This window comes from Rhynchophorus ferrugineus, unplaced genomic scaffold (assembly GCF_030347505.1).
Source record: "Rhynchophorus ferrugineus isolate W39M unplaced genomic scaffold, kcgeb_rfMv2 rfM6, whole genome shotgun sequence".
Lineage (NCBI taxonomy): Eukaryota > Metazoa > Arthropoda > Insecta > Coleoptera > Curculionidae > Rhynchophorus > Rhynchophorus ferrugineus.
The window spans coordinates 7,091,675-7,107,648 of NW_027472585.1; the positions used below are offsets into that span (position 1 = coordinate 7,091,675).

The window sequence follows — 15,974 nt, forward strand, 5'->3', positions numbered from 1 at the left end:
CCTCGCACACTGAAAATTCGGGATAGCAGAAGGCCGCGGCCGAAGTTGAGGCAGTCGCGCGCTGATAACCAACAATCGAAGTGTGCTCGGGACGCCTGTCGTCGGAAAACATCGAAGCACGAGTAGAAAAACTTACCAAAAAACTTTTCGATAAGAATATTTTATTTTGTTGAACGGTAGAACTGAATAAAGACCGTTTACATTTTTTTTTGCCTATGACAGTCGAACAAGTTGACGGATTGTAGAAGAAAATTTTGGTTATATCGGTTTGAGTTTGGCGCTGGCTTTTTTGCGGGTCGTGTTGGACTTTTCTGGTGTGGGTGTAGTGATATAATGCTTATTGGTGAATTTTGACTTTGAACTACTACTACTAGAACAATGATGATCACGAGAGCGCTTCTTGGATTTTTCTTTTGGGAATTTCTTCTAAAAGGTTTGTGCAATTAGACGTTTACTTTCGAATGTTAACCTTACTTCTGTCAAATCCTTTTTTTTTAATTTGAAAAATTTTTTTTTCCGTAAAATTATCATAAAAATAGTAATATTTCAAATAACATAAAATTTTACATTTTAGTAACATTTTTACATTATTGTGATTATTATGGTATAGTAGATTTTTATTTGGTTCAGTTAATTGTCACCATAAATGTTTGTTATCGAGAATTTGTAAGCTGAATAATATTAATTAAAATTGGTAGATATGTTTTCGAAATGGAAAGGGAAATACTGGGATCTATTTGATTTAACTGACCTTTCGGAGTTGTCGTTTACGATTTTTAGGGAAGTTTAAACGTTTTATACTAGTTTATGTCTACATCATGTAGTCTATAGCACAGATACTATAGATTTATTAAAAAATCCTTTATTTAAATAATATACTCATATTTATAATTATGTTGTTATTTCATTATATATTTATTTCGTTAAAATTATTTGGTTTATTTAAAACGATGACTGGAAAGTATCAGGCCTAATACTAATTTATTAATATAGTTTTCTTCATATGAGTAATATTAAGTTTTTTGCCAATATTCTATGTATTTCTATAGAATATGATGAAATTTAGAAGTAAAAAGGTTTTAAGTAAGTTTGACATTTTTGACGATATACATACTCAGAACATCTTGTCGCACGGACGCTCTTTGTTTATTTTATATCTAGTTGAAAGTTTCGTCTCGGCAAAATATGGAACTGAATCGTGAACATTTTCCTGCGATGTTTTTTTACGATTGAGCACCAAGAAAACCACCGTGTATCGCTGGTTTAGTGAATTCAATCGTGGTCGTAGTTCGCTGCCCGACGAGCTGCGTGAAGGCCGTCCAAAATCGGCTGTTGTGAATTAGTCCTAAGCATCCCTAAGCGTTAGATCCACCAGCATATATGCGATTTTACATGAACACTTAGTTGTGCGAAAGTTATGTTCGCGTTGGATCCCACACAATTTGACAATCGCTCAAAAAAAGGTTCGTGTCGAGTGGTGCAAAGAAATGCTTAAGAAATTCAATCGCGGTGCTTCGAAAGACGTTTATAAATTCGTGACAGGTGACGTCATGGATATACTCCGAAGAAGGAGCCAGAAAGTAAGCAGCAGTCGACTGTATGGGTGTTCCACGATGAACCAAACCCAACAAAAGTTGTTCGCGCACGAAGCATTTCAAAGAAAATGATGGCCTGGTCATATTGCAACAGTGCCTCTAGAGGATTGTAGAACAGTAAATTATGATTGGTACACAACTATTTGTTTGCCAGTAGTTTGCGGTAAAATAAGGAAAACAAACAAGAGATGCCGTTCTTCAGCATGACAATGCAAGCTCTCATGCATCGGCTCAAACAAGAGACTGTTTAAGCCCTGATTTGGCACCGAATGACTTCTTTTTGTTCCCATCCATGAAGAATAAACCCGCGCAGTTTATTCAACGATTCTCAACGATTTTCATTGCCCGAAGAAGCTATTGAAGCGTTCAAAAATCATGTTTTGAAGATACCTCATTCGGAATTTGAAAATTGATTTAAGTGTATGCGAAAATGTATCGATCGTCGTGGCGAGTACTTTAAAAACAATAAAAATATATTCGCAGCTTAACTGTTTGTTTTTTTCTATTCCCGAAATATAAATAGTGGCCCTCGTATAATATTTGAAGGAAAAAATTGTGTTCTATAATTCTATCAATTGATCCGAGCATAATTTAAGTAAAAAGAGGAAGTTCTCCAACGACCCTTTTCAAACGAACTCCAATAAATTCCTCCCGATGACAAAGGAAGCAGGCAAAAATAACAGAACCATATAAAGTTGATAAGGGAAGTTAAGACGGTTTAACGTAATTCCATTTCGATATCGCGAACAATAAACGACCGAGCGATTGTCTATTTTTTTACGGTATCGGCTTTTGTTTTTCGCGATTCTTTATCGATGATATCGTTCGTCAAAATTTTTTTTTCAGTCTCCTAAAAATAATACTTGGAAAAAATGTATAATGCGGCCGGGCTTGGCGGGGTGTGGAAGAAAGGAGAGGATGTATGGTACGGTAGGTTCCACGCTCGACGAGCTTGGTAATCAGTGGCGGAGAGTGGATCGACTGGTGACGGTCTGGAAAATAATTGGTGCCTGGGGAGGTCGCTCGGGTGCAGTCTTTCGGTTGGATTTAAAATAAACGGTCGTCGATCGGCAGGCGGGGGAAGGGGGGCGCGTGCCGTTCGAGACCAGCGTGGCAGTTCTTGAACTTCATCCATCGAACTGTTCTGTTTTTAGATGGGATATTTTTAGAACTGCGATGATGGGAGGTACAAGAATATAGACAGAGAGGAAGTATAAACAGTTAGTCTTAGTATTTTTAAAGAAAGTTAATGTTCTAGTCTGTAAATTTGAAGGAATCGATTTTATTTATTTTCATCATATTTTCAATGCTTAACCCTTCAAGAATATGCCTTTAAAAAGTTGTTATATTCAGAGATATATCCGGTTTAGTAAAGCATCTAAAAATGAAACTTTAAGCGATTTATTCTAGAAATTACTTTTTTCCACAGTAAAGTCATAGTAATATTGCTTGGTGGTGCATGTGTGATTGGTTGGCGAGTGACCAACTTAGAAATCATCCCAGAAGACATCCGGTCTTACCCAGCCTGGTTATTGGCGTGACTGGGACCATTTTACTTGTCGGAATTTAAACGCTTGCCTAGGACAATCACAAAAATAAATTCACGACCATACCCCAGCAGGATTCGAACCCGTGACTATCGCAACAGTGGGTGGACCGTCCTGTCGCCCTTACCACTGCGCCACCAAGTGGTTAGATACTCGTTATTATTGTTATTATAGTGATGAATTATTAGTAAAATATTATTATTTTGTAATTGTATGTATTTACAGGACATTTTTAGAATTCCGATGATGGATGTTACAAGCATATGGACAGAAAAATAAATAGACAAAGTTAATGTTAATATTTAGGTTAGAACTGCTCATTCGTATCCATTCTAAACTAGCCTGATAGGTTTCACATCAACGCGTTATTGTTTACCCGAGAGTCTCATTGATGCGAAAAGATGATAGTCGGACTGGACATGGTCTGGAATTTACGGCGGGTGCGACAATATGTCTCATCCAAGTGCTTTCAACACTTTCTTGACCGGTTTTGATTTATGTGTCTTCGGGTCCATTCTGGATGTTTTTAGATCAATGCATTGTTCAAACTGATCATAGATCATAAACTGATCATAAAACTGTTTGGCCGATCGACCGGGTTTGCATGATTTTTCCACTAGAGTTTTCAAAATAAATCCACTTCTCATCGCCCGTCACTATTCGATGCAGAAATAACTTTCGATCATACCTTTGAAGCAGCATTTTACACACGATTTTTAGATTTATGTTAAATAACATAAACATAGAATTTGTTTGAAGATTATACCAGAGGTAAGAACGAAATATGGTCATATCTGTATACATTTTTTTGTCATTATACTTATAACTCTCTGATTTTGCAGAAAATAAATTGGCATTGTCAGTTGCTAATTTTCTTTGTTAAATAATAAATTATTTTTGCCCAATAAAACTTTTGTAAACATAAGATTAACCTAAATATACTTCCACTACTCTCGTAAATTACAACACGTGGCTTTGTCTAAATGTCAAGAGAAATTTTTTTTTCGAACAGCCGTAATTGGCAAAAAATTATTCAACCTTTGTATGGAAACATCGTCTCTCTATGTTAAGAATTTTTTCTTTTTTTGGTTCATATTAGCAGGAAGTTCATCAGCCTGAACTTATTTCACATTTTTTCTTTTATGTAGTCTTTAAACATTAATAAATATCTAGTAAAAAAATTGAAAATAAAAATATTTCTTGGATTTTTAAATTTGCTTAAAAAAATAACTACAATTCATAACTCTAGACTGTAACACCTCACTAAAATTTATTATGTTTATTAATTATGCATACACCGTGTGTAATAGATTGGGGAAAAGTAAATTGAACTAATAATTAATTTGGTTTCTGTATATACTTTTGTCAACAAATAAAAACGTCTAAATTAAAATAGATTCCTGATATCGTTAAAGAACATTTAGATAAAACTATAGTAGTAGGGTTAAAAAATTAAACACTTAGTTTTTAGTGTTTTTGGTGTTGTACTGTCTGATTTCATCCTATTTGCAGGAAGCTGAAGGTACATATTCGTCTGTTTCAAAAGTATCTATTGAGAAACATGTAATTTTCAAACCATGAATTTAGTTCCTTTCAAAAAACATTATATTTTCATTTATTTCTTTTTTTTTGATGATTCTGATGTGCGCTAAGGAACTACTGATTCCTATGTTGAATTTATAGCCATATTTTTATTTTCAATAGATTAAAATAAATAATTTGTGCATAGACACCTATTATGTATTTCAGTTCAATTATCGATGTGTAATTTACTGGAAAACTATTAAAACTACAACTAGAAGTTACATCTCGTTAACTAAATTACATCTGGTCTGAAATGCAAAAAACAAACTCACAAAAGTTTCCTTTTAATTTATCATCGTTTACTTCTAAAAACCATTTCTGCTAGAGTGGAATACGTTAGGAAAGAGAACGTTCTTGCGTTAAAAAATTATGTTGCCTTACATGCTACAGAAATGATAATTTTTTAAAATTATACACAAAAATATAAGATGATGGCCTACAACATTTTAGATGGAAAGACAGTTTCTCTGCTGATTTTCTTGCTTTTATAGACTATTTTACTTCCCATTCTATATTTCTATGTTTTATGAATGTACACAAATTAAATTACAGATGATTTTTCAGTTTCATCAGACAAAAATCAAATTTGTTGTATTATATTAGAATTAAATTAATAATTTCTTGAAGAAAGTGATAAAATATTTGTTATAATGTATAATGTATATTCGTATTAATTTTAAATATTTTAACTCACATAATCACATTTATTTTAAAACCTTGCCCAGAGAGAAAGACGAAAAAATCATTAAGGTAAAAGTTTATAGTCGTATGTTATATTTGTCTTGGGAAGTAAACCGACCACATCGAATTTATTTAGTAACTTAATTCTTTCTTTGCATGGAAAAGGTTCGGTAAAGAGAAGAAGTTTTCCGTGAAATACTTCCTTTGAAGTCAGTATTTAACCAAGGCTTCATACCACAAGAAAAAGTTAGTTCGACTTAACCTTTTGCGTAAAAGAGAGTTGGAAGTGAGGAATATTATTTCGAAATTATTGTATCAGGCCTATAAAATAGTTTAAAATTTTTTTTTTCTAAATTGAATATTTATTATGAAAAATCGATACAATGTACTTTATTCAAAATATTGACCATCAATAGCCGTTTCTTTTTCCCATCTTTCTATGGATTTCATCTTGAAAGAACGATATATCTTTTGGGGCTATCTACGAATGGATCCATCTTCATAAGAAGCGAAGCGCTCCTCAGACAGGTCACGACTCGTGTGTCGGAACAATTAGTAATCAGAAGGAACAAGGTCTGGAGAATACCGCACGTTTTAATATTACCCATTTCATATTTTAAGTATGTTTTCCTCGGTGTTAAATGTATGATTGAGTTATGTCATGGCGAAGAGCAAGTGTCTCAGTTCGACATATTTCGCTCTGTTCTGGGCATAAACGTATCAATTATACTCGATAGCGATACTTATTGATGCCCATCATAAAATGGATAGATTAAAATTCGTGAGAAAGGTCCTTATTAAGAAAAAACATCATCATTCACCAGGATAATAACATATATATAAATGTGTCTTAAGATAAGGCGATAAGATATCTGTGAGTTTTAGGGTACGATTTGCTCGGTCATCCTTAAAATTCTCCTGTTTTGGCACCTGCAGACTTCCATCTCCATCTTGCATTATCTATCATTGTTTTTTTTGTAACTTTTCGCCTTATTATCGTATTTTTAGCACTACTCTTTAAATTAGCATTGGGAACTCTTGACTGAAAACAGTTGAAACACTAATTACTATTTTCAGTCAAATGCAGGGTTCGACTGTTTTATTCAATTCGTGATGTCAGACGTAGATGTACAAACCTTTGCCTATATAAATCGTGAGGGAGAAAAGGATGGAGATAATTGCTTGGAGCAGTTAATGTTATATGTGCTTATATTTTCCAACGGTCGTATAAGCTAGACGGAAATGTACATATTCCTTCACGTACTAACTTTATAAAAGATTTGGAAAAAAAATTACAGAATACTGTTAACATGCAATTAATAATTTCATTTTGAACGAAGTAGAATTACTTTTATATTTGAATGTTCTATGGATCTGTAAAAAGGAATGGAATTTTTCTATGGAATGGATTAATACCCCACAAATGTTTTATAGTATTTTAATATGTTAATTTGCCATTTTAATATGTCATTTTCGAATAATAAACTATAACAAATATATACAATACAATAGATCTTAAACAAAACTTAAAAACTAAAGATGTACAAAAACCATAAATACGAAATAAAAATGAAACATATACCTAATTATAGAAAAAAAAACTAATTCATGACAATTAAAAATGACCCCACAATAACTACTAGATCTTTTTCAAATAAAGTAAATGCTTTATTTATTATTGGACGGAAATATATTTTAACAGAAATCGAGGGAGTAATCGAAATATTACCTATTATTGCCATAAAAATAGTCAAAGTATTTTACTATTTATCATTCACAATTTTAATCTTTTTACCCTATTACATTAACAATCTTGAAAAATATCGTTCCAAAATGCTGCTATTACAAGCAAACTACCAAAAAAATCATAAAACTATATATATATATATATATATATATATATATATATATATATATATATATATATATATATATATATATATATATATATATAAATAAATAAATGAAAGCATAAATTGGGTAGATTTTTGTCAAGGTCGCGGCTAGGACGACAGAGCTGGAACGTTAAAAATCAGTCGAATGAAACTATTAGAACCAAAAATAGTAACTAAAAGTACACGACTGAAACAGTCAGTAGTAAATAGTAACAAAATCAGTCGGACCAAAAATAGCGACTGAAAACAGTCAACTGAAACAGTCACTAGTAAAAAGTACTAAAATTAGTCGAACCTAAATAGCGACTGAAACAGTCGATACTAAAAAGTACTCAGTCAATTACTAAACAGTCGATAGTTCCCAACACTACTTTAAATCTAGATTACTAGTCTTCATTTGTTTTGCTTATTATTATGTTGCTGAGGTAATGCTGATACTATATGTCCATTTATATTCTATTATCTATACGAAATCTGTAAATTTATAAAATTGAGTCAGCCATTCAAATCATATATTTTTATTTCGATTCTCTTCGCGATATATCCTCTCAAGGAGCAAGAACGGCAAGAAAAACAAATTGCCCTGAATCCACTTTCGACGCTATAGTAACCTGTATTGGTGCCGTTATAAGAAATAAATTGTTATACATTCAACATCCGAATGGAGTTTCCATTTTAATGGAAATCAAGGAACGGATAATAGAAATCGAATTGTAAATTTTATATTCCCTTTCTTTTAGATTGAACATTAATTCAGCCTGAATACATTTAACAGATTTAATTTAATAAGAAAGTAGATTTTCATTGAAAATAGGTATATTATATATAGCTATGAGGCTCTTTCCTGTATTCTGTTGTTGAGCAGAATTAGCGCAATATGTGTTAATCAAAATATTTCCATAGTTCTCATTAAATTATTTTCTATGTTTCTGGCAACGTGGCAATACCGTGTCAAAAGAATTATGTTGGACTAGTAAATATTTTTTAGTAAGTAAGTCTGTACATGTGCAGTTCACCTACAATCAGACCGTACAAGGACCAATAATATTAAATAATAGTAGCATTCTATATAGCAACAACGCTAAATATCTCGGAATTAATATTGATGCAAAACTTCGCTGGAACATATAAAAAAGAAAAGAAAAGAACTGGAATTGAAATATAGGAAAATGTATTGGCTAATTGGAAGAAAATCACAATTACTGTACATAATAAATTACTATTATATAAGCAAATACTGAAGTCTGTATGGACATATGGAGTTCAATTATAGGGACGTTCTGCAAATACTTCAGGACAGATTACCTACATCGAGACCTTCAGATATTCACAGTCAGTCAAGATATCAAGAGAGTTGCAAGGGGGCATGAGGAAAGACTCCATTCTCACGAGAATATTAAAGTATTGCAGTTATTGGATACCACCAGAGCAGGATACAGACTCAAAAGAATCAGGTTGTGTAGTGAGGTGCATATAATAAAAAATACAGCAGTGACGTGTATAAACATTATTTCACCAGAGACTGAGATAGGGCCGAAGGGTCCTCCTAGTTATAGATCTAGATTTAAGTTATCATAAAGAGAAACTGTAGGTTAGCCAGAAACGACCAATAACAGTGTAATAATTAAATAATAAAGAAAATTCTCTAACCTCACCAAATGATTTACTGTGGACCAACCAAAACCCACACTGATACACACACTTACACAAATGGTCGTTGAGGGAAATGGGACGTAGTACGAGGGACATGTCCGGGGTTTACCCTTCTTCCATGTTGGGTTAAGGATAGAGTGGGACCAGGAGGGCGGAAAGGGACCAAGTGACCAAATGATTATATTTTCAAGGAGATACGTTGTATTCTCAGTTAGGTTGCAGCTCTCATATAGCATGTTATATTTTAGCATGTATTAAGTTAACATTATATATCACACTCTGGTTACAATCAGATGATAGTATTACTTGTTACTAATTAATGCGTTAATGCTACCATAATGTCAAATACGTTACAAATAGTGTAAATTGTTTTTAAGGAATTAATAGGAATATAACAATGAATCACCACTGTCCAAAAATAGCAGGAAATTTGTCAAATCCAACTGAAGTTATTTTAATATCATTATAATGACAATCAGCATGACTGTCGATTATATGACGCACTTTGTGACACATAATTAGTATAACCAAATGATTTACCATATATAAGCTGGAATTTCATAGAGAAATGCGACCGTAGCGCGTGTTTTAACCGATGAATAAGCCATTGTTTCGAAATTCCCATAGGTTTAGAGTCAAATGTGCGCTACTGTTAACGCCGCACGCGTACCTCGTGATTTACGTAGTGTTATGTATGTTTTTTTGTTATTTAGAGGTTTTTAACCTGCCCCGTCAACCGTGGACAGCTCATGTAAAACACCCGCTTAGAATTCGCCTGCTATAAGTTTCAATTCCGCGCGTTGAACTGGCAATTAGATGAACTGAAGCATTAACAACTTGTTGTATTGTTCGACTTTTTCTTCCTGACCTACATAGTCACCTGTTTATAACATGCGTTCGTTGTTGTCTTCCTGTTAGAAACATTCTTCTTCTTTTTGCAATTACATAGAATTAGCTGTTTTTATAATGATAGTAAGAGTTTGAACACAGTTGTCTTATATTTTATTAACAAAGTTGAAGTCATGTATGTATGCTCATCTGGAGGAATGTATGATTGGTGAATATTAAACTATATCTCATCACATTTTTTTTTGAAAAAAAAACTATATAATTATCAAGAAAATGAAATGCATATGTGATGTATATATGAACAAATTGTAATTTTAAGGTTTAGTTTAATAATAGTCTTACTAGGTTATAAGAGAACATGTAATTACAACACCTCATTGAGTGCTTGTACAAAACATCTGTTTAAACTATTTTACCGTTCTTGGCTTCAGTGACAATAGTGGGATACTACACGTATTGTTCGAAAATTTCCAATTGCCATAATACGCACATAATGTTCACATTGTTCAACCAAACATATCAGAATTTTAGGCTGGTGATAGCTCATTGAGCTGCCTAAAAACTGGTGCTAAAATTTCGGCATTGGATTTTAATTTTGAGTTGCCTTGGCGGTGAGTTGCATTTAGAAAAATGGACGCACAGAAAAATAAAATACAGAATAGTAGAGAATAATGCAAAAACTACGTAACGCTATAGCCTGTTTAGTTTAACTTGTGGCGACCGCCACGACCATTTAGGCCACCACCAATTCACCATCAACAACTACAAAGGTTGGCAACGCCGGTGGATTGGTACCATGCAGTTCCAGGGTATAAAAGATCATCACGACGACGTCTCGCTCTCTTTTCTTTTCACCGTCCCCTTGTAACAGTACCACTTCGACAGTGCTACCGTACTTCCTCTACTTAACCTAATATCCTGTCAATTCTCCCATCGACCACATGTATCAATCGTAAGTTAAAATAAACAACTTTGATTCAACCAGTGTTTTTAGTTCCCGTGCAAATTCCTTCCAAAAATAGTAGTGAGTGTTCTGACAAATAATCGCAGCGGCAGCCACACATTTCGACCGACCGACCGACCCGACGAACATTCCTACAAACTTACTTAAACATGTGACCTTTCAAAAATGCTCCCCCAAAACGTTTATTGTCGTATTTATATTCATATATGTCTTGCACAAACAACTAAATCTTTCCGAAACGGTCCAATAAATTTCCCATAACGATTAGCATACGTTCGCGCAATTCACTCTGAATAATTTTGAAAATTTTACGAAGGGTAGCGGTGCCGACATGAAGAAAAAGGCTGAATTTAAAGCAGTGCTCCAACTGGCGTTTGATACCGTTGCTGAGGCGTAGCGCGGAACTTTCCTCAAGTCTCGCCCGAAATATTATAATAGCCGAACGACAAACAGGGATGAAAAGTTACGGTTTATCCCGCTGGATCGTGTTTGAAAAATGGAAAAGATGGGAGGAAAAACTATCGGGAACTTTCCTATAAAAAAATGTAGTGAGTGATATCGAGTGGATTCTCGTTTATAACTTAAAAAATGTGAAAATAAATATAATATATAATCCTTTATAGATATCTATAGCTTATCAATATATTTAATGTATTGCCTGCGTACATACGTCCCAAGTTTATATAACGTATGTAGAATAATTTAAACTACAGTGAATTAAACAGCTACAATAATTTGTAGGTTAGAGTTAATTTATTATATTTACATTGAACTCTTTTCCACACTAGTATAGGTAGGGTAGAGTTCTAGGTGCGTTTTTTTATGGAGTGTTCAGTTCTTGTTTCCTTTGATGGTGTGATTCCTTGTCAAGTCATTTTGATATCACTGTATTTTTTTATTTCTTCTGCGTACCTGTATCCACTATTCTTGATAAAACTAATCACTGAATTCATACTATTTATATTATCATCTTGCCAGAGTGACGGTTAGGTATATTGGTCCCAATCTGAAATATTCATTTCTCATCTAAATTCACAAATTGAAATAATAATTTTATTACTTTATTATATGCTTTTAAAAATTGTATTATTTTAAAAGCAAATTCTGGAAGTTCTATAAGACCTCTTCGATATTTTTCAGACTAACAGTTTCCTCTGAAATAATTGTATTAAATTATGTTTATATTAAAAAAAACTACTCGCTGTTTTTATACATATTATATATTTGGTCTCTGATAGTAATAACATCAAGCTGATCTTGATTCGTCACCATCTTCGTATGACGACGGTTTCTTTTCGGTGTTTTTAATTTTTTGAAATATTTCAGTGACCGTGTCATACTAATATTCATTAGAGAGGGCCTCCATTATCTCGTTCCTGTTCGTAGAAACTGATTAGATTTGGATAAACTATACATAATTTTACAATATAAGCCGTCCTCAAAAACTACTCCATTTTATATTTAATTTAAATTTTCATCATCAACAGTTGGAGCTTGGAGAAACTGTCTATTTCTCTTCCGATACGCTGCTGTTGAGGCCTAGGACAAAGCTAGTTTCATATTCTTTAAATCGCTTTCTATGATCTTACTCCATTTCTTTTTCGGAGCTACTATAGCTTGAGCGAATCAACTTATTACTCCGACTGTAGTAACATTTAGATATATAAATAAAAATAAATTTATAAATATAAAATTATAAAAGATTTTAATAAAATAAGAATTTAAATATATAAATCAGCTTATTCAGATCTTTGTATATACTCGATACATTTTATCTATAGCTACTCCAATTTTACAGATATTTTATAGCCCTGGTCTAAAGCAAACGGTTTTTTATGACACGTGCGGCCCAGTGGCTTCAAAAGCGTTCCAGACGCTATCTCTCTGACCGAGATCGTTTAAGATTATTAATAGCCCTGGAGTGGGCTTTCATTTTCGACCTCATCCGTTCCCACAAAGATGGGCCTCTTCATTTGCCGGAAGCGACTTTTTGTTGTTGTTGTTGTTGCCGCTGCTTCGCAGCTTGGTGTCGTTTACCCCGCAAGTAATTGAATATAGGGGACTTGTCTCAATGGCCAACAGGTGGTCCAAAAGTCGGGTGACGATGGCTAGATAACCTACGAAACGATTTATATGATCTGATATGGTAATTAATGTAATAATTTGCATAAAATAATTTTTTGTTCAAATGCGTTTATGGTTTACGTTAGTAATTCAAATATTGCCGGCATGCTTACACTGTTACGATAGTCGCGGGTTCTAATCCTGCTGGGTCATGGTTGTAAATGTATGTGTTCCAATCCAGATAAGCCCTAACTGGCAAGAAGGAGACAGAGATTTTAAATATAACAAAAACTTCTTTTAATATCAACATTTTAAAATATTTTGTATGGATGGGTGTTAGTTGGTAAAAAGCACTAACCAGCACTTTTAATTCCATTTTAATTTCAAATATAAGGTTTTATTGTAAACATTGTTAGATCTTGTCATTTTACTCTAACTTTCTCTAAAAGAACGTTTTTAATGAATCGAGATTTTATATTTATAATTTTCTAGAATGAACTTCTATATAAGACCTAACGATATCTAATTTTAATTATCGAGGTAGTTACCGGGGAGGTCATATAAATGAGAATTCAAAGGGTGTAATTGTCGTTTCTATTGATTTTTACTCTGCTTTAAGCTGTATACTCTGGTTCTCACTTTTGGCCAACTTTGGGAGCTGAACATGTTCGACTAAAAGTTATTAAACATTCCGAGACATCTTACGATGGTTCCATCGGCTGTGTGCAAGTGAGGAATGATTGATCTAATCTACTTGAGGTTAGAGTCGGCCAATATAGCTCTTGTATATAGTATTATGCGAATACATTTTTTATATTCGTTGATACAGATGTTGAGGTTTCTAGCAATGTTCATATATTCATATTCATTCATTCCGAATCAAATGGCTTGAGAATTAATGAAAAAAATACCAAAGTTCGGAAAACTATTCTAATAGTAAGTACTAATAGTAAGTATTATTATAGTAAGTCTCAATGAATTTGGTTAGAGTAACTGCAGAAATTCAAGTACTTAAACATAAAAGCCGGGGTAATAAGCCGAATCGGTCAAGCTGCAAGCTACTGTAAAATTGAAATAGTTATAGATAAAATATACCGACTATTTACAAAAATCTGAATAAGTTGAATAGAAAAATCAGGCAGAAGTTCCTATTATATAACTAAGGACAGTATAATGAAGTTGACACATTATATTTCCCTGATAAATATTAGTCGAATACAAAACCGTGGCAAATTAAATTTAACCACTTGATCTCATTTCACCAACCTGTTCCTAAACACACCTTTCTGCGAGATTCCACATCCATTATTAATCCCATTCCCTCGGCCCGTCCCCCGGGCCACAGTCAACTTAAAACAATTACAGGGCGCTTTTCTTCGCGTCAAAGGTCGCCCGCCATCGCTCAATTCGCCCACCCCCCGTCTGACGGTGGTGGTGGCGTAGGGGCCCGCGCGCGGACTCCACGGGTCTCGCAATTACGGCACCTCCGGGCCGGGACGGTCTGCTCCATCGTCGTTTAATTGACGTTATAAGTTTGCGGTCCGGAGCGGAACTGTTGAGAAGGCTTTCGGGGGGCGGTGGGTACAATTACGGCGTAACCTTGCAGTAAAGTGGCCGGAGCCGGAGATGGCGGTCTCACCTCTACGACGAAACCGGCATTAATCAGACGCGTAAAGCGACTGATGGTCATTGAAGTGGTCTTAGTTGAGTGCGCCCGTTACTTGTATTAAAGTTTGGGCAAAGCATTCGTTTGAGATTTTTTTTGTAGCTTTTATATTAATTTTTATTTTAACATTTGCAAGTAGTAACTGAGATGATGAGACCCTTCTATGGATGTTTTGGGTTCATTATTTCAATAATCAATTAATGAAAGTAAATCTGTACATGTGCAGCTCACCTATAAACAGACCGTACAAGCACCAATAACATTAAAAAATACTATCATTCCATATAGCTACAACGCTAAATATCTCGGAATGAATCTCGATGCAAATCGTCGCTGGAAGCAACGTATAAAGAAGAAAAGAAAAGAACTGGAATTGAAATATAGGAAAATGTACTGGTTAATTGGAAGAAAATCACAATTATCTGTACAAAATAAATTGTTATTACATAAGTAAATACTGAAATCTATATGGACATATGGAGTTCAATTATGGGGATGTTCTGCAAAGAGTAACGTAAACAAAATACAAATTTTTCAGAACAAAGTCCTGAGAGGTATTGTGGGTGCACCCAAATACTATAGGACTGATTACCTACATCGAGACCTTCAGATACCCACAGTCAGTTAAGAAATCAAGAGAGTTGCAAGAGGACATGAGGAAAGCCTCCATTCTCATGAGAATATTGAAATATTGCAGCTTTTGGATACCATCGGATCAGGACATAGACTCAAAAGAATCGAACCATCTGATATTGTGTAGTATTGTGTAGTGAGGTGTATATATTAAAAATTCAGCACTGACATATATAAACATTATTTCGCTAGAGACTGAGATAGGGCCGATCGGTCCTCCTAGTTATATACATAGATTTAAGTTATCATAAAGACAAATTGTAGGTTAGACGGAAACGACTAGTAACAATGTATTAATTAAATAATAATAATATAAAATTTCAATAATCGCAGGTTTGATCTCTCTTTTATGTTTAGTTCTTGTTTCCTTCATTGCTGTGTTTTCTTGTCAAATAATTCGGATATCACTGTATTTCTCCTTAGTTTCGTCTGTTACTACCCGTATACAACTTTTAGTTGTTTTCATTCTCATCACTCTGTCTTGGTATTGTCAGCATTGAATCATAATCTCATATCCAGAAAATTTCATTCACTTTCTGTCACATTCTGAGCCAATATTCAAGTCAATAACTAAGCTGTTAATTTATAATCTAACACTAGGTCACAACTGTACCATTTGTCAATGTTTTCTTTTGCGTGTCTGATGGAGTACATCAAAATCAAAGGATGTTATTGTAGATACCCAAACAGTTCTTGCCTGTATATTTTTCGCGACCTGTACGTTTTTGTAGTTATTTTTCGCCATATCCCATAACAATTCTATTTGATTGAATATGGAGTGATAGGGAGGAAGACTTTACACTCTGTGGACATATTATTTAGCCTATTTATTATTCAGATCTA

At 33.8% G+C, this 15,974-nt stretch overlaps 1 protein-coding gene across 2 annotated transcripts in view; it reads left to right on the forward strand.

Moving 5' to 3' along the window:
* Window positions 1-242: 242 nt before the first annotated feature.
* The window catches only part of LOC143198586 (kin of IRRE-like protein 1), a 684,992-nt gene continuing 669,260 nt past the window's right edge, over window positions 243-15,974 (forward strand). For both annotated transcript variants that reach the window (XM_076407904.1, XM_076407905.1), the window contains exon 1: window positions 243-433. In XM_076407904.1, the coding sequence (XP_076264019.1) occupies window positions 379-433 (55 nt within the window). In that variant the 5' untranslated portion in view covers window positions 243-378. The remainder of the gene's footprint in view (window positions 434-15,974) is intronic.